Source organism: Eleutherodactylus coqui, chromosome 12, assembly GCF_035609145.1.
Source record: "Eleutherodactylus coqui strain aEleCoq1 chromosome 12, aEleCoq1.hap1, whole genome shotgun sequence".
Taxonomy (NCBI): Eukaryota; Metazoa; Chordata; class Amphibia; order Anura; family Eleutherodactylidae; genus Eleutherodactylus; species Eleutherodactylus coqui.
The window spans coordinates 88,256,628-88,280,045 of NC_089848.1; the positions used below are offsets into that span (position 1 = coordinate 88,256,628).

The 23,418-nt window shown below is 46.3% G+C and overlaps 1 protein-coding gene across 1 annotated transcript in view; it reads right to left on the bottom strand.

The window, feature by feature from the left end:
• PPP1R9A (protein phosphatase 1 regulatory subunit 9A) overlaps positions 1-23,418 on the bottom strand; it is a 208,760-nt gene that overhangs the window by 91,876 nt on the left and 93,466 nt on the right. Inside the window, exons 3-4 of the mRNA XM_066584810.1 lie at positions 16,016-16,148; positions 2,905-3,025 (exon numbers count right to left, since the gene is read on the bottom strand). Coding sequence (XP_066440907.1) covers positions 2,905-3,025; positions 16,016-16,148 — 254 coding nt within the window. The remainder of the gene's footprint in view (positions 1-2,904; positions 3,026-16,015; positions 16,149-23,418) is intronic.

Here is a 23,418-nt window from a genome sequence, read left to right on the forward strand (position 1 = left end):
CGTCCAGCGTGCGCCCCCCAACCACCCCGCTGCGGGGATTTCTTCTACTTCATGTCAGTTCGATAACTATCATTTTTTGTTACAATATTTCAAACTGCTTTTTTTGCCTTAATTCATTGGCTTTATTTTGTACATTTTCCTTTTTTTCTACCTATTTTCAACCCTTACCTATCATTAGGAAAAATAAGGGTATTTCATATAAGGTGATTTTTGTGTGTTTTTAATTCCACGTGGTTCATCGGGGATTTGAGGTGTGTGCATCAGTAACCACACAAGTGGGCACAGTGCCATGGCTACTTGTGGATTACTGATACACACACCTTAAAAACCCTGATGAATCCCATATGCAATGGGGAAACGAGTTGGGTTGATGAAACGGTGATGTAATCATCTTTACATTTTTGGGCTTTACGGCGACTGTATAGCAGCCTGGCGTTTTCACAGCCGGCCGATATGCGCTTCCATCCGAGGAGTCCCCCCTTCCCTTCCCCTCACTAGCTCTCTGCCTCCCTCCTCCCCTCCGAGCGGTTTGCAATGGGAGTGGGTGGGGTGGGGGTGGAGCTAAACTCCTGCCCATCCCCTTGTCCATAGCCAGCAATGGGAGTGGGCAGGACAGAGTGGAGCTTAGCCCTGCCCCCGTCCTGCCCTCTCCCATTGCAAACGGCGGACTGGAGGAGAGAGACAGAGAGCTGGTGAGGGGAAGGGAACTGCTTAGATGGAAGCATATATCGGCTGGGCGTGAAATGCTAGCCGATATACGCACGTGTAAATAAGCCCTTACAGTGGACATTATAGGTGGGGTCATCCTTTTCAGGGCGGGTGCTCTACCTGTAGGCAGATACTAGTAGGTTTTTTACAGTGAGAGTAGATCTTCGTTTCTTATCTCCACTATGTTTTTGCATACACTGAGGTGGCCATTGGGTCTTATTGCTTGGCATTTGGTAAAATTTTATATATGAAATGTACAGTACAATATAAGTGAATGAAGTTCTAACAAACCCCAATGACATATGGTATAATCACACGCTGCAAAGTAAATCCATTTTGGTGCAGAATTTCATTGTAAGATTCCCTCATTGCTTTGCAATATATGAATTCTGCAGTTGAAATCTGCGACATTTCCTCAACAAATAGTGCGTGCCGCAGGTTTGAAAATCCGAAGCAAAGCCATTTTCCACTGCAGATCTTTTCTGCAGTAAGTGAATGGGATTTGATAAATCCCCATTCACTGACATTGTACATAGATGCAGAATTGTAGCTCGGATTTCGCAGCCAAAACCCCGCAGCAATTCCGCTGTGTGTGAACTCATTAGGCCGGTTTCAGGTCAGCGTATGATAGCTGCAGAATTGGTCCATATTCTGGGAACCGCGATACGGAGCTAATAGAAACCTAGGTATCTATTCACATGGCCGCATCTTTCACAGCCATTGTTTAGAAGCACGGTGTGACTTACCTTTTGCATTTCTGCCTCCGTTTTGCTATTCTTTTCTATTGGGTAAATGCAAATCAAGATATGCCCAGCAGAAAATAAAACAATACAGCGGCCAATAACGATGACACACTGATGACATACAGCTGTACAGTGATCTGTCACATCTCTGTAATATGGATAATATATTGTGAGGGATTAGCGTTTAGGATCGGTAGCAACCTGGGCATAAGCAGTCAGAGACAGTGACACATAGGATAAAGTCTTTAGTCCAGGCTTTGCCTGGGTTTATTTCCAAGCAAACAAAAGCAAAATACAGGCCTTAACATCAGGCAAACATAAAGTAAATCCTGCTCGTCTGAGCACTTACTATACATGGAGCGTCCCTGGTAACACAAAATGGCTCCTGCACACAGCCAGCCAGGACTCTCAGACCTGCAGAGGTCTCAGCTCTCCTCCTGGCCCTGTAGGCCCAGGCTTTATAAGGCCTGGTACCAGCCCCACCTGGTACGTGGGAGTGACCATCCCACCCTTCGCTTTGGTCACTCCAGGAAAAGCCGGCCCGGATTATGTGGCTTGGAGCCACTTACACACTACAACGTGTTAGTGGCTTAATGCTACTAACACTATACTGCCGGCTTCCTCCACCGAGCCCAGGCTGCTCGGTGGCACGTATCTGCCCAAGCGCTCCCCAAAGCCTCATAGGAGAGCATCCTAGGTGACACATACCTGCCCTCCAGCACCTTGCCGGTCACCATCTCACAATATATATATATATACACACAAACTATATGGACAAATGGATTTGGACACTGCAGAAAATCAGCAATTGTGCAAATACTCCCCTCTCTCCTCCTGTCTCCTCCCCTCCAGGTTGTTTGTATGGGGAGGGGGCGGCGCTAAGCTTCGCTCCCTTCAATTGCTGGCTGTGGACAAGAGGCGGGGAGGGGGTGGTAGCTTAGCTCAGCCCCTGCCCCCTCTCATTGCAAAAAGCAAGAGGGGAGGGGAGAGGAGGTGAGCTGGCGAGGGGTAGGGAAGGAGGAGACAACTTAGCAGAGTTAAACTGTCTCCCCACGCCCAGCGGCATTGCGGCCTCAGTGCATATGCACCAGGCCTGTGCTGTCTGAATGGGTGCACATTCACATGCTTTTATGGTGCCGGCGGGCGAGTGTAAAAACGTATACAGCCATGTGAATCCAGCCTTAGGCCACCTGCACACGAGCGGAAATTCCTCTATTTTTTGGCAAATGTTGCGGATTTTCACAGCAGAATTCATTAATTAAAATGCAATGACTGAATTCCACAGTGAAAATCCGCAACAAAGTCTGCCTGTCTACGTTTCTAATATCCAACTCTACATCCATTACAGTCATTTTCTGCTGCAGTTTTTGCAAAACTATCCCAAACCAGTGCAATTTCCAGAAATCTTAGTTTCGGCTGCAATTATACAAAATTTGCAACTTCCGTCACAAACCTTCCGTCTCTTTGGGCTGCTCCTCCTTCTGTGACAGTTTTAACAAATATTCCAAGTTTCTCCAGACCTGTGTCCGCTCCGACCCCCATTCCAATGATACTGACGCCCAGGCCTTCATCATCTGTAAGAGAATATCATATGGTTAAGAAAAGGTGGAAATACAGAACGCAGATCCACAATCACTCCAAATGCTAACCACTTACTGGAAACTTCTAAGAGTTTTGTTGATCCAGAGAAAGGCAAAAAGAAACCCCCAAAGACCCTCAAGCTTAACTTCATGACACTAAAACGAATCCCGGCATTTCCCAACATGGAGAACATCCGGCCACTGGCCACCAGTTTAATGTAGCATAATGTCATATGGCGGCTGCGAACAGCGTTGTGGTGTCACAGATAACACACATCCATCTCTGAATCTAGCGCTTTAAGCAAAAATAAACCAGAAACAGGCAGTTCCGGACAAAAATAGCAGATAGTGTGGAGCGAACCAAAACAGAAGAGCTTTGTTTTGTGTTGAACTTTGCTAAATGTTTGATTCATCGTGAGCCCGAACCTCAGGCAGATCATCCCACCGAACCTTCTCCTAAGTTGGAGGAGGAGGAGTAAGAAGGATGAGGGAGAAGGAAAAGAAGAGTGTTATATACCAGTATTAAGGGTATTGGTAAAGTTCAGGTTCTGTTTGAACTAATTTATAACAAATCCAACTTTTTACCCAAATTCAGCGAAGGGGCCAAAGCGAACTTCTGAAAAGTTTGCTGATCACTGACATCAAACTGCAAAAGATTTAGAGATATGGTGGATCTCCCCCGATGGAATAATCCTACTGGATTGCCAATATTGGATCTCATTAGGTATTTCTGAATTGGAGGATGTATATGACAATAATGTAAACGTCACATTCACCCAATTGTGTGAAAAACTGCAGGTACCTCGACTTCCATGGTTTCGATACTTCCAGCTACGACATGCTCTAAATACCCAGTTTTCTTCGGTTATCATCCAAATATCAAAATACCCTATAATAGGTATACTCAGGTTCCAAGGGCCGAAAGGCCTAATATCAGCGCTCTATACCCATTTACTCTCTACTAAGATCAGCTATGACCAACTGTCCAGCCAGGATAAATGGCAGTCTTGTATCCCCTCATTAACGAATGAAGAATGGTCAGATATAATGGAATCCCATCTGATCGTACCCCCAGCTGGTAATAATAAATTAATCCAACTCTACATCATCCATCAGTCTTATATGACCCCAGTACATCTCCACAAAATGGGTAAACTCCAAGATCAGGCTGTCATAGATGCCATCAACTCAATGCTGATTTCTGGCATTTGATTGGGGACTGCCCTTTCTTTACGAGTTTTTGGTCAATCCTATATCCCCACTCTTATCTCCACCTTTAAGTATACATTTAGACCCGAAGATTGTGCTGTTTGGCCTATTTGATGGAGAACGCTGGCCACGTCATACGCGAATATTTCTTAGAGAAATAGTATTTTTAGCTCGGAAAACCGTTTCCGTGAAGGGGATGGCGGTGGAATTAGCCGCCTTGTCAAGGTGGAAAAGGCTGGTTAATACAATTATCCCTTAGGAAAAAAATCATATACCAACACAGGGGCTGTTCGAGCAAGTTCCAAAAAATATGGAGCTCTAGGTTGGATGCACTTTCCACACTACACACCAACTAACCCGGCCGCACACCAACTAACCCCACTACACACCAACTAACCCCATTACACACCAACTATCCCCACTACACACCAACTAACCCCACTGCACACCAACTAACCCCACAGCACACCAACTAACCCCACTACACACCAACTTAACCCACTACACACCAACTAACCCCACTACACACCAACTAACCCCACTACACACCAACTAACCCGGCCGCACACCAACTAACCCCACTACACACCAACTAACCCCATTACACACCAACTATCCCCACTACACACCAACTAACCCCACTGCACACCAACTATCCACACTACACACCAACTAACCCCACTACACACCAACTAACCCCACTACACACCAACTATCCCCACTGCACACCAACTATCCCCACTGCACACCAACTATCCCCACTGCACACCAACTATCCCCACTGCACACCAACTAACCCCACTGCACACCAGCTAACCCCACTGCACACCAGCTAACCCCACTGCACACCAGCTAACCCCACTGCACACCAGCTAACCCCACTGCACACCCGCTAACCCCACTGCACACCCGCTAACCCCACTGCACACCCGCTAACCCCACTGCACACCCGCTAACCCCACTGCACACCCGCTAACCCCACTGCACACCCGCTAACCCCACTGCACACCAACTAACCCCACTACACACCAGCTAACCCCACTACACACCAGCTAACCCCACTACACACCAGCTAACCCCACTACACACCAGCTAACCCCACTACACACCAGCTAACCCCACTACACACCAACTAACCCCACTACACACCAACTAACCCCACTACACACCAACTAACCCCACTACACACCAACTAACCGCACTGCACACCAGCTAACCCCACTGCACACCAGCTAACCCCACTGCACATCAGCTAACCCCACTGCACATCAGCTAACCCCACTGCACACCAACTAACCCCACTGCACACCAACTAACCCCACTGCACACCAACTAACCCCACTACACACCAACTAACCCCACTACACACCAACTAACCCCACTACACACCAGCTAACCCCACTACACACCAACTAACCCCACTACACACCAGCTAACCCCACTACACACCAACTAACCCCACTACACACCAACTAACCCCACTACACACCAACTAACCCCACTACACACCAACTAACCCCACTACACACCAACTATCCACACTACACACCAACTAACCCCACTACACACCAGCTAACCCCACTACACACCAGCTAACCCCACTACACACCAACTATCCACACTACACACCAACTATCCACGCTACACACCAGCTAACCCCACTACACACCAACTATCCACACTATACACCAACTAACCCCACTACACACCAACTAACCCCACTGCACACCAACTATCCACACTACACACCAACTAACCCCACTACACACCAGCTAACCCCACTACACACCAGCTAACCCCACTACACACCAGCTAACCCCACTACACACCAGCTAACCCCACTACACACCAACTAACCCCACTACACACCAGCTAACCCCACTACACACCAGCTAACCCCACTACACACCAACTATCCACACTACACACCAACTATCCACGCTACACACCAGCTATCCCCACTACACACCAACTATCCACACTATACACCAACTAACCCCACTACACACCAACTAACCCCACTACACACCAACTAACTTCCCCCTTGGGTGACTCTTTTTCTTGTCTTTTATATGCAAGTAACTTTAAATTTGAATTTGAGTTCAGGTGTGAATGTTTATTAGGAGGCCTTCCCACTTGGGGTCGTGATCTCGCTGCGTTTTTTTTAAACGCGAATGTCAATAGGATTTTCTAATGTTAAAAACGCATCACACAAAAATCGGAAAAGCAAAAACGTGCGATTTTTGTGCGATGCGTTTTTAACATCAGAAAGTCCTATTGACATTTGTGTTAAAAAAACAAAAAACACAGCGAGATCGCGATCGCAAGTGTGAAGGCCCCCCGAGTTTACTGACCTATTAATAATAAATAATGTATTGCGCAGTAACAGCGTATCATTCGCAGCCTATACAAATATATGACCGTAAGCGTTTTTATGTTCACCTGTATACACTGTATAATCGCGTGAATTAATATTTGTCACGATAGAGTCCCGGTCTTCATTTGCGTATTTCATGCCGTTCACATGGGCGGCTGCTGCGTATCGGCAAAAAGATACGATGAAGCGATGAAAACCAAAAGATCAGCAGAAATCCTTGCAATGACTAATAATTAGAGATGAGCGAGCGTACTCGGATAAGCACTACTCGCTCGAGTAATTGGCTTTATCCGAGTATCGCTGTGCTCGGGGCTAAAGATTCGGGTGCCGGCACGGAGCGGGGAGCTGCAGGGGAGAGTGGGGAGGAACGGAGGTAAGATCTTTCTCTCCCTCTCTCCCGCCCGCTCTCCCCTGCTCCCCGCTGCGACTGACCTGTCAGCCGCAGCGGCACCCGAATCTTCAGGGACGAGCACAGCGATACTTGGATAAAGCACATTACTCGAGCGAGTAGTGCTTATCCGAGTACGCTCGCTCATCTCTACTAATAATGCTTAATTAGGGCCAGCTGTCTTCTTTGCCCATCTTTGTACGCCGGGCAATTCCCTCCCGTGCCTTTTTTCCTGCTGCCCTAGAAGTCTATGGGAGCTTACTGCATATTTCGGCAAAGGATAGGGCAATACCTATCTTTTGACGCGACGTATAAAACTGGCGACCGAAAACGGCGTGATTATTTTACATGTCAAAAAATCATTCATCGGAATGAACTCATCGGAATCCAACGCTTCTCATGGTCACATTATTTGGGCGCCTTTTTTGTCTACGTGGTTAAATACCGGCGTGAATACGGTCATCTGAATAAGCCCTCAGTCTTACAGGAACACAAATCAAATCTGCACATGGTCACTGCACAATCTCTCCGACTTGCAGGGACTCGGTGAGATGTTCACACTTACTTCTGGTTAGTCTTAGTTGCACAATCAAGCTGCTTGTCGGGTTAATAGGAAGTCCGCCGGCAGAATCTCATTGGCCGTGGGAATGCCACAACGTCTCCTCCGTCCAATCAGCAGCCTGCAAGCTCTTAATTCTAAACGGCTTTTAAAAAACTGAACTGACAGTGTGCTTACTAATTCATTAAAACAGATTACGGCACGTGCCGGCTCCAAGCCAATTTACGCTATTAACCCTTGAGCAGACAGAGGAGAGATAGCTTCTTCTGTATACAAGATCTTGGGGATTTTATGGCCACTGCCTGGAATATACTTGCCAAGGAATTCCTTCCTGCCCTTCGGTTCAGGGTTTACGGTAGATGCTCATGGGGAAATCTTGCTAAAATTGCTCCCGTGGAAAAATCAATTTTGTAAAAAAGAACGTAAGAACTGCAATTTTTCCAGGCGCTGTTTTCCATCATTTCTGAAGGGGTCTGCTTGCTATGAATACAAATATTCTCATTTCTGTTCCGAGTCCTGCTCAAGGCTAAGGATTCCTTAGTCATCCGAGGTCCAGAGAAAGGGACGAGGTGGCAGAATACGTTCTTTTTGATTAGCAGAATACGTTCTTCCACCCCCATTCTATGATCTTGAAGTTTAGCATCGCAGCTATTGTATAGCAATCATTCCTCTAATTGCCGCCATGCCCCATCCCAGCATTCTCATGTATATAGCCATATATAGTATATACATACTGCTTACTTCCATCAACCCTACAAGGCATCTTCCACAACTTCATCCCTTACCACCCAAGTGCTAATGTGTTCAGTCATTCTTTCACCCCGCTACTACCGTGTTTCCCCAATAATAAGACCTACCACGATTTCTTTTTTTTTTTTTTTTGGGGGGGGGGGGGGGGGTTTGAGGGCTTGAAATATAAGCCCTCTCCAGAAAATAAGCCCTAGCTAGACTACATGGGAGAAAAAAAAACCAATACTCACCTAGTAGCCAGCGTTTGAATCCTTTGCGCTGCTGGCTGCCGTGTTCTCCTGGACACCGACACAGAATTTCTTCCTGGTAGAGGGGTATGAATACCCTGCTTCCAGCAAACTAATGCTCTGATTGGTTAATCAAGCGACGAATCAGCCACTCAGAGCGGCACTCGATTAACCAATCACAGCCATTCGTTGAATGACATCATTGAATGGCTGTGATTGGAGTTTTGTCTTTGATTCTTGACATCCTCCTCTGATCTCTTTTTTTGATTAGTTGTTTCTGTCCACAGGTTCCGCTTTCATTGGATGCTTTTCTCAATTCCGCCATTCCTAATATACTCTCGGGGGTCAGAAACGCTCTTTTCTCCTTAGGGAGAGCAACTATATACTATAAACTAAGTGAGGAGACTCAAATGGCCACGCACGCTCCTCTGGGTAATATGCAAATAAGGGAGATGGAATAACTCCTCCACAGTGCCACCTATTGAAAGGCAGCCCAGTCATTGTAACAAGGCTTGTATAAAAAGTCTGACTTGAAGGAATGCTGCCTTTCAATAGGTGGCACTGTGGAGGATTTAGTCCATCTCCCTTATTTACATATTACCCAGAGGAGCGTGCGTGGCCATTTGAGTATCCTCACGTAGTTTATAGTTGCTCTCCCTAAGGAGAAAAGAGCGTTTCTGACCCCTGTCCCAGGCCTCTCACTAGCAAAGCCAGACTCCTACTGTACACTGATGAAGGGCAATAACCCTGAAACAGCTGTATGTACATGGAGCCTGGCTTTGCTTTTAAATTCCCAGTCATTGTAACAAGGCTTGTATAAAAAGTCTGACTTTGACTTGAAGGAATGCTGCCTTTCACTAGGTGGCACTGTGGAGGATTTATTCCATCTCCCTTATTTGTATATACTCTCCACACGTTGCACAGGAAAACCCCACAAGGTAGACAGTGAGGTTTTGCCCCGGCCTCGTTGGATCCCGATGTGGGTTCATGCTGTAGCCGACTAATAGAAAGCTTGCTCACCTGAATTTATGCTGCACTTCTGGGTCACGGGTCTAATTTCCATACAGGGAAGCGCCAATTACGAAAGTGTCGTTGTTTCTAAAGGCCCTTTTACACTGAACTATTTTCGTTGAAACGAGTGAAAATGAACAATAATCGTTTAGTCTAAAATCAGTCAACGAAAACCGTTCACTTTTCATCCGTCGTTCATTCTATGCCGGCGTAAAAATCATGGTTGGCTCGTTCACTTATCGTTTGGTGTAAATACCGGTCGTTCTCATTCACTATACAGTGATCGACTAAACAATTTCTCGTTCGAACTAGCCAACGATGTATCTGCCTGTATAAACAGACCGCACGGAACTCTGACATCATTCATTCCTTCCATTCCGTGTATTCCGACATGATGCACTTGCAGTTCTCAAATTTAAAGCCCAAAGAAAGTACGTCCCATCCATGTTCCTACAAGAACCCTGTTGACCCTACTCATTCCGGATTCTCAAGGTCATAGAGAAATTCAAGTCATGCACACAGGCCAGCAGAGGGCGCTGCGATGCTTCCGTTAATTACAGGTAATTTGCAGTAGTCAGCCTTTCTATTAGCTTACATGTACTAGAGCTGTAGGGAAGAACACTAGTCTGGTACAATCCTTGACTTGATGAAGCGTACAATCCATTTATTCACACCTGAGGCCGGGCAGACAAGCAGAAAAAGCTAAAGGTCACAGAAGAACTGACTGCGGGATCGGGTCCTCTACTGTGAGGTGACATTATCACCTGCTGTAGGACGTTCTGGCCTAGAGCCTACGTACTGAGGCGTTCAGAATCTACCGCCGGAAGCGATGAACTGAGACTCATATAGCTAATATAGGTGACAGCAGGGCTTGGATAGTCTAAACAAGATGGAGAAAATACAACTTATTCCTTCACCACATCTAAACAAGGATCATGATGCCTTAAGGTTCAAGCTGAGATGACGCGTTTTGGGGCAGATCAGGTTATGAAATATATAGAAATGAGGATACTATTAAAGAGTAATGCAAACCTGTCTGAAGTGATAAAAAGGAAACGCCTTGTTGAAGGCTATTCCCCTTACTAGATCCCATCACCTACCCCGTTTCCTTGAAAATAAGACATACCCTGAAAATAAGGCATAGCATGAAAATAAGACATAGCATGATTTTCCAGAATTTTTGAGGATGCAAAATGATTTTTCAGGCTTTTTGAGGATGCTTGAAATATAAGCCCTACTGCAAAATTAAGCCCTGCTAACAGTTAATTTAAAAAGTCAATTTAAATAGTGTCCAGGCAGCTATACATGTAAAAAAGTTAAACCTTTTTGAACAAAAATTAATATAAGACACTGTCTTATTTTCGGGGAAACACGCTAGCTCTGACCTTTCATTTCTACAGAGGTTGGGATCAACCTGAAGCCATCATGCCCCAAAGCGTAGACAGATGATTCTTCCATTATTAGTAATTACAATAGATACAGCTTTTAAAGGGGTATTCCCATCTTGGCTTTTCATGGCCGAGTTGGGAAAACCCAGCCGCTCTGTTCTGACCACCTGTCGGAAACAGCCAAACACTTAGCAGAGCACATTGAACTGAATGGAAGGTCTACGCTGTTTCTGTAACTAGAGGGGTTACAGAAACGGGGTAGGGTGCTGTGCTACACTGTTTCCAGCTGGTTGACTGGCAGCCATGGTAGCAGTTTCCCATCTCAGCTATGAAAAGTTGAAATTGGATCACCTCTTTAATACCTAAATGTTGCCATCAAACCCCCAGAGCCGGAGGTTGAAGCTGTCTGAAATGTATAAGTTTCCTGTATCTAGATAGGTTTAATCTAGAAAGCTGTACCAATAACAAGACCACTTTTTACAATATCCTCTTTTGAGTCCAGGAGTAATGTTTTTCCTTGTGGAGAGCACCACAGGGGTGTATGAAGTCCTATACAGATCATGCAATGCTCCCTGGGAAAGACTATGTAAATGAATGGTAGAACGATCCTCTACAGCCCCACCTATTGGAAGGTAGCAACCCTTCCAATAGGTGGTGCTGTGAAGGCATTATTCCATCACTGATTTGCATAACCTGTGTCTTTCCTACACTTCTTAATTTAAAGCTCAGTGCTTTCCATGTCTTAATAACGAGCTTTCATTAGATACAATACCTGCTTCCTGTCTCCACCTCTGAGCCACAGTTCATTAAAGGTCTATTCACACTGACCAATTATTATATGTCGGAGATAGAATATACGTCGGGAGGATTTCCCAGCATATACCTCCAACAAATACCTCTGATGAAAACTGTCATGCTATACAGTAATATACACTACTAGTAAAAAAAAACTAGCCTCAAGAAGAAGTTGTTGTTTTGTGGCAAAACTCGGCATGCAGTTCCATCTCAGGCAGATATACAAATGATTCAAGTTGTGGGGTGACTAGGTGAACGGTCTTGCCACCTGAGGCCCGTAAAGTGGTTCCATCATTGGCTTATTAAAAGGCTCTCAGAGGCTCCCTGTGTGTAGTGACCTCTTCTTCCGCTTGTGTGGAGCTTGTTGACCGCTAGACGCCTCTACAACATAGAGAAGAGATGTCACCCCGTTACCAGAGTCTGAGAGGGGCGCAGTATTGGGATGTGAGAAGCTGGATGGTCGTATCAACGAATTGTTCACCACCGGCCGTTCTGACCAGACTGTTAGAAGGTGTTGGGACCGGTGGATGCATGAGGGCACACAAGGCCACCAGGCTCAGGACCCCCAAAAGATCAGCAGTTGAGAAGATTGTCTGATCGTCTGACAAGCACAAGCAGCTCCAACTATTTTGTTGTCTGCCATCCAGGTGACACCATTACAGGCCCCTGTAGCTATCAGAACCATTTCCAGGCACTTGGCTGAAGGACATTTGGTCTCACTGCGTCCATTACGTCTACGGCCTTCAACACCCAATGCTGTCTCTGTTTGCAGTGGTGTGAACGATGAAACTGGACTGATAAGGAGAGGAACCGGATTGTCTTCAGCAACAAATCCAGGTTTAGTTTGGGCACTGATAACAACCATGTTGGTGTCTGGAGACCTCGGGGTGAGCGTCTTAATCCTGCCTTTGCTGTGAAGCTGCACACTGCCCCCTGCTGGTGTGATGGTCTGGGGGAACATGATATACAGCAGTTAGTCCCCCCCAGTATTGGTAAGAGGGACAATGACAGCTCAGTGATATGTTCAGGACATCCTGCAGCCACATGTGTTCCTCTCATGGCGGCTTCCAAGAGGCAGCAGGATAATGTTGGGCCGCACATACAAGGGGGTCACAGGAGCCCCCACAACATTGTCACACATCCGTGGCTACCCGGTTGCCAGATTTATCGCTAATAGAACATGTATGGGACGCGAACATCAATAGTCTGCGAGTTTGAACGATCTAGAGGCTCAGTTACAGCAAATGTGGAGCGATATGCTGCTGGATACCATAAGAAACCTGTATGCCTCCATGTCTGCCTGTATCACATCTTGTATCCAAGTTAGAGGTGGTACAACAGGGTACTAGAATCTCCATGTCCACTCGTATCTCATCTTGTATCCAAGCTAGAGGTTTACAACAATGTACTAGAGCCTCCATGCCCGCCCATATCACATCATGCATCCAAGCTAGAGGCGGTACAACAGGGTACTAGAGCCTCTATGCCTGCTCGTTCCCATCTTGTATCCAAGTTAGAGTTGGTACAACAGGGTACTAGAGTCTCCATGCCCACCTGTATCACATCTTGCATCCAAGCTAGAGCCAGTACAATAGAGTTCTAGAGCCTCTATGCCCCCCCGTATCACATCTTGTATCCAAGCTAGAGGAGCTCCAACATAGTACCAAAGCCTCCATGCCAACCCATATCACATCAAGTATCCAAGCTAGAGGCAGTACAACAGGGTACTAGTACCACCATTTCTGTCCGTATCACATCTTGTATCCAAGCTAGAGTGGTACAACAGGCTACTAGAGCCTCCATGCCCACACATATCTCATCTTGTATCCAAGTTAGAGGCGGTACAACAGAGTACTAGAGCCTCCATGCATGCTCGGATCCCATCTTGCATCCAAGCTAGAGGCGGTGCAATAGGGTACTAGAGCCTATATGTACCCCGTATAACATGTTCTATCCAAGCTAGATGTGGTACAATAGGGTACTAGAGCCTCAATGCAACCCGTATCACATCTTCCATCCAAGCAAGAGGAGCTCCAACAGGGTACTAGAGCCTCCATGACTACCCATATCACATCATATATCCAAGCTAGAGGCGGTGCAATAGGGTACTAGAGCCTATATGTACCCCGTATAACATGTTGTATCCAAGCTAGATGTGGTACAATAGGGTACTAGAGCCTCAATGCAACCCGTATCACATCTTGTATCCAAGCTAGAGGAGCTCCAACAGGGTACTAGAGCCTCCATGCCCACCCATATCACATCATGTATCCAAGCTAGAAGCGGTACAGCAGGGGTACTAGAGCCACCATGTCTGTCCGTATCACATCTTGCATCCAAGTTAGAGTTGGTACAACAGGGTACTAGAGTCTCCATGCCCGCCTGTATAACATCTTGCATCCAAGCTAGAGGCAGTACAATAGAGTTCTAGAGCCTCCATGCCCACCGGTATCACATCTTGTATCCAAGCTAGAGGAGCTCCAACAGAGTACCAAAGCCTCCATGCCAACCCATATCACATCAAGTATCCAAGCTAGAGGCGGTACAACAGGGTACTAGAGCCACCATGTCTGTCCGTATCACATCTTGTATCCAAGCTAGAGGTGGTACAACAGGGTACTAGAGCCTCCATGCCCACACATATCACATCATGTATCCAAGCTAGAGGTGGTACAACAGGGTACTAGAGCTTCTATGCCCGCCCATATCACATCATGTATCCAAGCGAGAGGCAGTACAAAAGGGTACTAGAGCCTCCTTTCAAGGGGTCAGCTTTCTGCAATAAATTCTCCTGTTGCTCTGATATTTAATCACTTACTTATCACACACAGAAAGTTTCATTTAATTCTGACGACTTCTAGGGGAGGGATGATTTTTGACCATGAGTGTACACAATCTATAAGCTCAATGTTCAAAACATCTATCATCTATATTTTGCAATAGACCTAAAGGGACTTTTACTATTGATGATGACTTATTCTCAGGATAGTTCATCAATAGTTTATTAGTGGGGGTCCGCCGCTTGGGATCCCCACCAATAAGCTCATCACCTGGCCCGCTATCAATGGGGACAGCTTTGGAACCAAGCTGCGCTCACGGTACTGCAGTGGCCCCGCTCCCATGGAATACAATCCTGATGACAGGTCATCAATAGTAAAAGTCCCAGAAACCCCTTTAAGCTGGCCATAGACATGGGAGAAAAGCTGTTCGAAATGACTGATTTGGGCCATTTTGGGTGATCATTGGTTGCAAAATTAACATGAAGGCCAATGCAGAGTTATGTCTGCTGAAAAACTGATCTGCTGTGTTGGAAAAGTTTGACCGATGCATGTACAAGTCACGATGGGGCAAATCAGGCCGATCCTTTGCCAGTTTGTGTGTCCCCGGGGTTTTTGTTCTTAACCCTTTCCAATCCACTGTCTGACGTCTAAAGACATTATGATTTAAGGCTGTACAGCTCTGATGTTGGAAGACGTCCGTCGGGGTTCTCTTACTGTATATTGCCAGCCTCTCTGCTGTCGGAGCCTATCCAACGTGTCACCTCATGCAGTACTGGCTTTAGCCAGCAGATAGCGCTGTTTTATAACGGCAGAAAAAGAGTAAGCCCCCTAGGAAAACCAGGATACAAATTGGATTGGAAAGGGTTAAAACTAGCTCCTGATCATCCAATTTAGTCGTTAGTGTTGTTTCTGGGATTGTTTATATGAACGATGCCACAGCCGATTGGTCAGCCACATTGTAGCCAATCATTGTCTTAAATGTATGACTAGCTTTATCTATCCTACACAGCTAAAAAATAACACTATACTGACATATGCCAACCTGTTGGAGGCCAATAGGTGAATAGGGCCGGTTGGATACATTTTGGCACAAGTCACCTCCATTTCCTGTATGTCATTATCACCCATATAGTTACTGTTGTAACTGCTCAATTAAAGCAAAATGTCAGGATCAACCACCCATTTTTGCTTCTTTTGATACATTCCATCATTGTACTTGCTTTATCAGCAGCTGCCTGGCACTGGTTGCTTAAGTTAGGTCTACTAGCCTTCAACAGGTTGCATTGTGGGTTATCCAGCCTTACTGTAAATAATCATTTTATCCTAATATTCTGGGTTAATATCCAGCTTTTTACTTGTTCCTACTGCTGGGGGTTAATGAGAGTATCTGTGATACCTGGCGAAGTGTATTGTCATGACACCTCTCTCATTAGAACAAGCCGCTGCTATTTCCCCACGGAAACCTCCTATTAATTTTCAATTAGCGTGACGAAAACACACCTTTCTCGAGATCCACTGGGAATAGATCCAGCTTTTCCACTCGCTTCTCCAGCTCGTATTCTGCGGAAGCGGCGACTGGGTCGACTTCATCGTTTCTCCTGTCGTAGTCTTCGTTTGAATATGTGTTGAACACCTGTAAGAAGAAGGGAAGAAGTACGATAAAATACAAGAGTTTGTAGGAGTTTTTCTAGCTGCTATGAAACTACAAGTCCCAGCATGTATGACCGATGGTGGGCACGCCACTGCAGAAATTCTGCGGCAATTCCCCTCCCTGTGAACCAGGCCTGTGGGGTTTGTTGTGATAAGATAACAATAGCTTCTGAATGGCTTAATCCCTTAGTGACCGCCCATATGCGTTTTTACATCCTGGGCGTCTGGGCTTTAATCCCCAGGGCCGTAAAAACACGCTCGCCCTGGGGATTAAAGCCGCAGGAGTTGTTGACGTGACAGCTTCCTGCTGTCAGCTGCCGGAGATAGCCAAGAGCCTGGAGCTGTCGTGGGGGTCCGCGATATGCAAACCCCAGTCACACGGTTGCCGTTAGCCAATGGATAAAGGCAATCACATAAAAGTAAATCAAAAGTGAAATAAAGTTAAAGTTTCAGCCCCTCACGGGTTGGATCCTTTTTTACGGATGTAAAAATCTCCCCTTTTACGGATGGAAAAGCAAAAAAAGTTACAGTTTTACCTCTCGTCACGGATTTGATTCATGAGGGGAGGCGAAATTACTTACCTAAGGTCTCAGGCGCTGTCCTCTGACAGGTTCCTTACCTGCAGACCCTTCCTTAGCTTCGGCGCATGCGCCCGTCAGCAGAATAGCGGACACGAGCACAGAAGCTGGGGGAAATTTAAAATCTCCTTGCTCCTGGCTACTAAAGCCGAGAGCCTGGAGCAGTGACCGAGGGCCGCGGTGAGCGGTCCATGATCCAATGGATAAAGGAGATTACCTAAAAATTAAAAAACAGTTGAAGTGTAATGCTCCTTTCAGTCTGGGCCCCGTTGTGCATACAGACATAAGATAAGGGCCATAATGGGTATGTCTCTGAACAGAGGACAAACAGGGTGATCCATTTTGGGGTGAAAGTCTTCATTCCTATGTGTGCTGTACAAAAAAATGTTTTTAAAATTACACAATTGCCTAAAAAATGAAAATTGTAATTTTTTTCCTTCTGCTTTGCTAAGATTCAGACAAAAACTGTGGGGTCAAAATACGCAGTACACCCCTAGATGAATTAGTTAAGGGGTCTAGTATTCAAATGGGGTCATTTTGGGGGGATTCTCCAACGCTTTGGCCGCTCAAGGGCTATACAAGTGAGCAATGAGGCCTAAAACGTCTTCAAGCAAAAGTTCTGTTCTGAAAGCCACCGGCTGCTCCTTTCGGTTTGGGCCCCGTTGTGCATACGGACGTAAGATTAAGGCCACAATGGGTATGTTTCTGAACTCAGGACAAACAAGGGGATCCATTTTGGGGCGTAAATCCTCATTTTCATGTGCATTATAAAAAAAAAAATTGCCTTTAAAAGAAAGACATCTCCTGCACTGCCCCGCCCCCTGCTGACAGCTCCGTGAGCGAGACAGCTCTGCTAGCTCCCATGCAGGAGACACAGGGACGAGTGTCGGGCATCATTTGCCTGACATTCGTCCCGTGTAAATGGACCTTATCTCTCATATCTATCTATCCATTATCCATCTTTCTCTCATATCTCTTTCTCATGCTTCTCTCTCTCTCTCATATCTATCTTTCTCTGTCATGCTTCTCTCTCTCATATCTCTCTATCTCTCCCATATCTCTTTCTCTCATATATCTCTCTCTCTCTCTCATATCCATCTCTCTCTCTATTTCTCTCTCTCTCTCTCTCTCTCTCTCTCTCTCTCATGTATCTCTCTCTCAAATTTCTCTCTCACATCTCTCTCTCTCTCACATCCATCCTGGCTGACATGTTACGCTTCCCCCATTCTGTCCTTGTATTGTCCTATATGAAGCCTTTAGGTAGAGGTTAAATCTTGCCAAGTTTCTTTTCTGGGATTTGGCCAACGTGTCAGATGGCTTCTTATAAAAAGCACAGAAAAAAGCTTCCTGCCAAATATTAATATTCATTTATAGCAACCCAGCGCCGGGGGAAGATCTCATTAAGGAGAAGACTTTAAAATACTATTGTCCCAAAAAATGATAAAATGCCAGCGTAATGGCCTGCTACTACAACTAATGCCGGGGCTCCTGCCCGCCAGCGGTAATGGTGCTGCGCCGTGTGTAATGTTACTGTACTAGCTGTTAGACTATGTGATGGCCATGGTCACCGTCCCCCCAGGAGCCGCCTCTGATCGCGGCAGGAGATCTCACACAAGGAGCCTTTAGTCTACATTACACATGTGAAAACAGTTGTTGTTTCATATCTTGGTCCTCTGCAGAGATGGGATGATATGATGGTGCAGGCCCAAGCCTGAGGCGGCAGTGATTCATGACAGGTCAGGTGCGGGGTTGTCAGGGAGACCTTGAGGGGTCAGCTCCCCAAATAGCTTCATGTCCTCACATGTACACTACCCTACCAGACGCCATTGGACACCTAAGCAGGGATCAACAATAGTATTTATTTTCATATGTTCATGCTTATGGCTCCTGCACACTGGCGAGAGCGACATGGGGGTGTGATTCACGGCCCGATATCACCCTCACAATGCTTCTAAAAAGCCCTGGATGCGTTTTTGCAGGGAAGTAGCCTCAAATCCCAGCAGGGCTGAAGGAATCTCCTGCTATGGCTGTCACAGCAGCGGCAGGATATGGTGATCTTCTCTCACTGATTTCAATGGGGCAGGCACTGCTGCTGCCGGCCCCACTGAAAGCAATGGGAGAAGATCACTAAAGGAATCCCCTGCTGCAGCTGTCACAGCTTCAGCAGGGGATTATTATGTTCTCCCATTGATTTCAATGTGGGTGGGATTTGAAATATAAGCCCTACCCCGAAAATAATCCATTACTGTAGAAAAAAAAATGATACATCACCTTAGAAGTGCTGTCATCTCTGGCGCATCTTCTAGCAGGTCCCGACACTCTTCTTCAGCTTCTTTTCTGGCCGGGGATTGAAAAATCCCTGCCTCCTGAAAGCGCTGCCTCTGATTGGTCACAGCACTCAGCCATTCACTGAATTCAATGAATGGCTGAGCACTGATCTCTGACTGGTCACAGCACTCAGCAAATCAGAGGGAGCACTTTCAGGAGGCGGGGATTTTCAATCCCCGGTCAGATGAGAAGCTGAAGAAGAGTGTCGGAACCTGTTAGAAGATGCGCCGAGATGACAGCACTTCTAAGGTGATGTATAATTTTTTTCATCTCCCATGTTTCCCTATGCAGCCTCCTTGTTTATCACATCTCAAAGCACGAAGTTGAGATTTTCATGCGATACATTTTTAACATTAGAAACTCCTATTGACTTTTGCGGTAAAGAATTGCGCGATTTTATCATGGGTGGTACCGATGCAATTTTTGCCAGAAAATCACATAACCACAGCAACAAGATTGGACGTACAAAGCTGTGATATTGCCGCGGTTTTTTTCATGGCTATATCGCCCTCGCCCATGTGAAAAAGGTCTTAGTGGGGCTCCTTTGGCCCTAATGACATCAGATACTCTCTAGGACATACTTTCTATTACCATCTGATACAGTTCAGCTGGTATTTCCCTCCATTCATCCTGCAAACGTCTGGAGAATTCTCTCAAAGAAAATGGACACTTTTTACATTTCCTGACAAGATCGTTCCAGTTCATCCCAAAGATGTTCAGTAGGGTGTTCACGTAAGGCCACTCACACGGGCATTTTTTTCTGCGTTTTTATTGGGCTTCCATTGATTTCCATTGGGCTTCTCACACAAGCGTTAAAATGCAGCGTTTTTCAAGCGCTGTCTGTTCCATTTTCATGCGTTTTTGTGTTTTAAAACTCAACGCCTTTCCCATTGAAATGAATGGGGTTCATTTTCAGCGCTGCTGGAAACGGGGTAGAATGTGGTTACCGTGTTTTTAACTGCGTTTTCAGTTCTGCCATTATCAGCTTGCCTGGCTGGAGTTTATAACTCTGCTGAAAACGCAGTCAAGCGCTGTCAAAAACGCATATCAACACATCTGAGAATGCAGTTTTTACAAGCGCATGGGAGAGGATGGACAGATCTTTTTTCCATTTTCTGCTGCTAAGTCTCGTTAGAACGCTGTTTGCCATTTTATCTACAGCCCCAATTGGCATTTAAAGATCTCCGACGGGGCACGTTGGGAGTCACAGATTCACACTCTGTTACAGAACCAGAGAAATGCAACGCTAAAAACACTTAAAAATAAGAATCTAATAATGATAGTTAAAAAAAAAAAGAAAAAAAACTATTTTTGAAAATTTGGGGGGTTTGAAGGAGAATCGGCACCACTGATCACAGCGTTCCTTCCATATCACATCAGCACAGAGACAGCGAACGCAGTCTATAAAGTGAGTATTCCACCAAGTAACTAAGAGCGTAGGCCCACATCAGAGGCCTCTCACCCAGCCAACCACAGGCATTCATCTGTGAAGGACGGCCTGTTTGCTGTGAATGGAGGTGGGTGGCCGGAGTGATCTTCAGCCTGCTACACCTCCATTGAGTGATCCTCGCTGCTATGTGAAAGCAAAGGAGAGTCATTGCCGGGACGGCCATCAGGCACTTCTGCGCTTGACAGTCATCTCATGTAAGAAGGCCCCTAGTCGTTTTTCAAGGCTTATCGGAAGGTCGGACAACATTGACTGATATGGAAGCTGCCTTTCAATAGGTTGCAGTTATACCGTCTAACATTTGCAATCCAAGTTTCCCAGTGGAGCATTGCAAGACCTATAAGTCTCCTTAGGCTTGCCGGGTTTCTCCACAAGGAGAATCAGTAGCCTAAAATGAGAGGCATCCGGGATGTTCCCTTACGCAGAAGCAGGTGGCAGCATCTTACAGAGAGAACAATCCCCCTTAGTAATGTTGCTCACAGCTTAGTGATGGTGGAAGTAATAGGAGTGTGACTGAGACTGTGACGGACAACTGTATAGGCAAGAACCATGGAAGACTATGGCAATACCTGTCCTTCTTACCACCATTTGAAAGTCTGTAACATGAGAGGGGTGTTATATAAATATGGCGGTTAACCGCAGGTTTTCAATGGCTATGCTCTGCTCAGTTTATTGGTATGGCTTCCCTCCTTGACAGCAAAAGTCTGTGTCGTAGTTGAGCTGATGGTCGTCTAAAGCTAAAACAGCTGATATACAAGCTGAATCACTCCGGAGGCCACTTCTGCATATGAATAGAATTCTTTGGCGCGGCGAGCTGCCAGTCACTGGTATCTTTCCTTGACACGGCTTGAAACGACATCCGAAATGTATAATGAAATGAAGCTCAGGCATTTAAAGGATTATCTGACTGATAAAACCTTCCAAGCAATAGAACAAGTTCTCCGAAGGGAACTGCCAACAAAACGGCCGTACACAGGAACACAAAAGGCAAAAAGCAAACCTTCCGATAATGAGCTTGTAAGCAGAGTATTCTGGTCATACCGTCGTCGTGAGTCGTCCGTTGCCTAACCTTCTCCAAGGTACGTAGGTAAAACTATCCAGAGATCCATTTAATCAAATGGGTTTACAAATATGAAAACAAACATAAATAACCAATAGTGATAAAAAGGGGTGAAAGGGTCAAATCCTGAGGCAACACCTGATGTACCTGGTTTTCACCCTTTAACCCTTCCAATGGGGATTTGGGCTTTGCTGCGCAGTCCATGATGAGGAAATCAGCCAGTGATCTGTAGTCAGATTCACGAGCCTGGGTCAGGAGCGGAGACAGCAACGAAATCAGGGAATAGACATATGTCAGGAAAGCAGGGACTCAGGCCAAAACGTGAAAGCGCACCTAGAGCGGACAATCAAAAAGGACTTTGATACTCAGGCGTCCTCCACAGAGCAAGGATGCCTTCCATACCCAAAGGTGACAGACTATTGGCAAGGGGCACTTTTGGAAGTTGTGTGCGGGCCCTTTAAGAGCATGGCCAAACGTGCGCCCTACGGGAGGCTGCATGCGTGCCGCTTGGACGAGCAAGACGGCAGCCTCATACTTGAGTCCACTTGATACGGCTCTGATGCTGTACCTTTAACAGGGAGCCCAGTTCTCCTGCTACACAACACATATGTAAAAAGTATAGCTCCCCACTGCCGCCATAAGGGGGCAGGTGTATGCGGTTCTGACTACCATGCATAGGAGGTCTACAAAAGTTAGTGCTCAGTGGCAACATTATTTCATCGTCTCATCCTCCGGCTGGCCTTGCTACTCTGCTGATGACTTATGACTAAATCCCTGACTCCGCTGCAGCGCCTTGCCGCCATTGCCAATCAGTGGCTGCGAATCTGATCAGGAAAGTCCATATCTCCTTGCAAGGGTTAAATGGGTTATCCAAGGACAAATTTTTTTCAAAAGCCGCCCATTATACTATATTAACATAGAATAAAACCATACTTTTCTTCCCCGCAGCTCCCACTCCTCCGATCCGCGTCCCCACTGGTCTTCACTTACGGCTGCAGAGAGAGGACGTCCCAACAGAAGGCCACATGACCGCTGAAGTTAGCAGCTAGTGTTTGGCTGCAGCGGTCACATGACCCTGCTGTTAGTACTGGCCTTGATGGCTTCCTGCATGCAGAAGTGAAGACCAAGGATGACAAAGGGAGCAGCTGGGAATCGCGGGAGGCGGGTACAACGGCATGGTGGGCAGAAAAAAATGTCCACTTTAGAGTACGGAGGAAAAAAGTAATGTATCTGCCCTCCAAGGAGGAATCTATGTGGGTAATGATGAGAGTAGTAATAAAATGAATTGGACTCACCTGGTGTGGGGAACCCGTCTGGGTGACAGGTCTCCACACCAAAGGTCCAAGTAGCATGAAGAAAGCATGACAATGGTCCCGAGGTGGAGGAACCAAACTGCACAGAACCTTGAAATGCTGGACTTCTGAGCCACCACCACTAATGATCCTGTGCGGCAGTCTCCGGGCTATCGCTGGCGGCTGTAGTAGCCACAAGTTGGAGACTACTATCCTAATGGCTCCATACTAATGGCCATGACGTTGGCTAAAGCTGCGGTACGAGACAGTATGGAGGTGATCTCCACATGCTGCACTCCGCGTACTGGAAGGAAGAATGTTAAGACAATGGGAAGTCAGAAACAACGGCCAAGTTCTGTAATAGTTGATGACACGATGTGACGACACCCCAGCATGCGGCCTTCGCTGAGGTTTGCACAATTCCGCCACATGTAAACAAGATAGTAGACACGTTCACTGACATGCGGTGACAAGACTCGGCCCCTCGCCAGCTCCCGGGAAGACGAGGGAGTGATTGTGACATAATTAATCTGACATGAGTATCACCG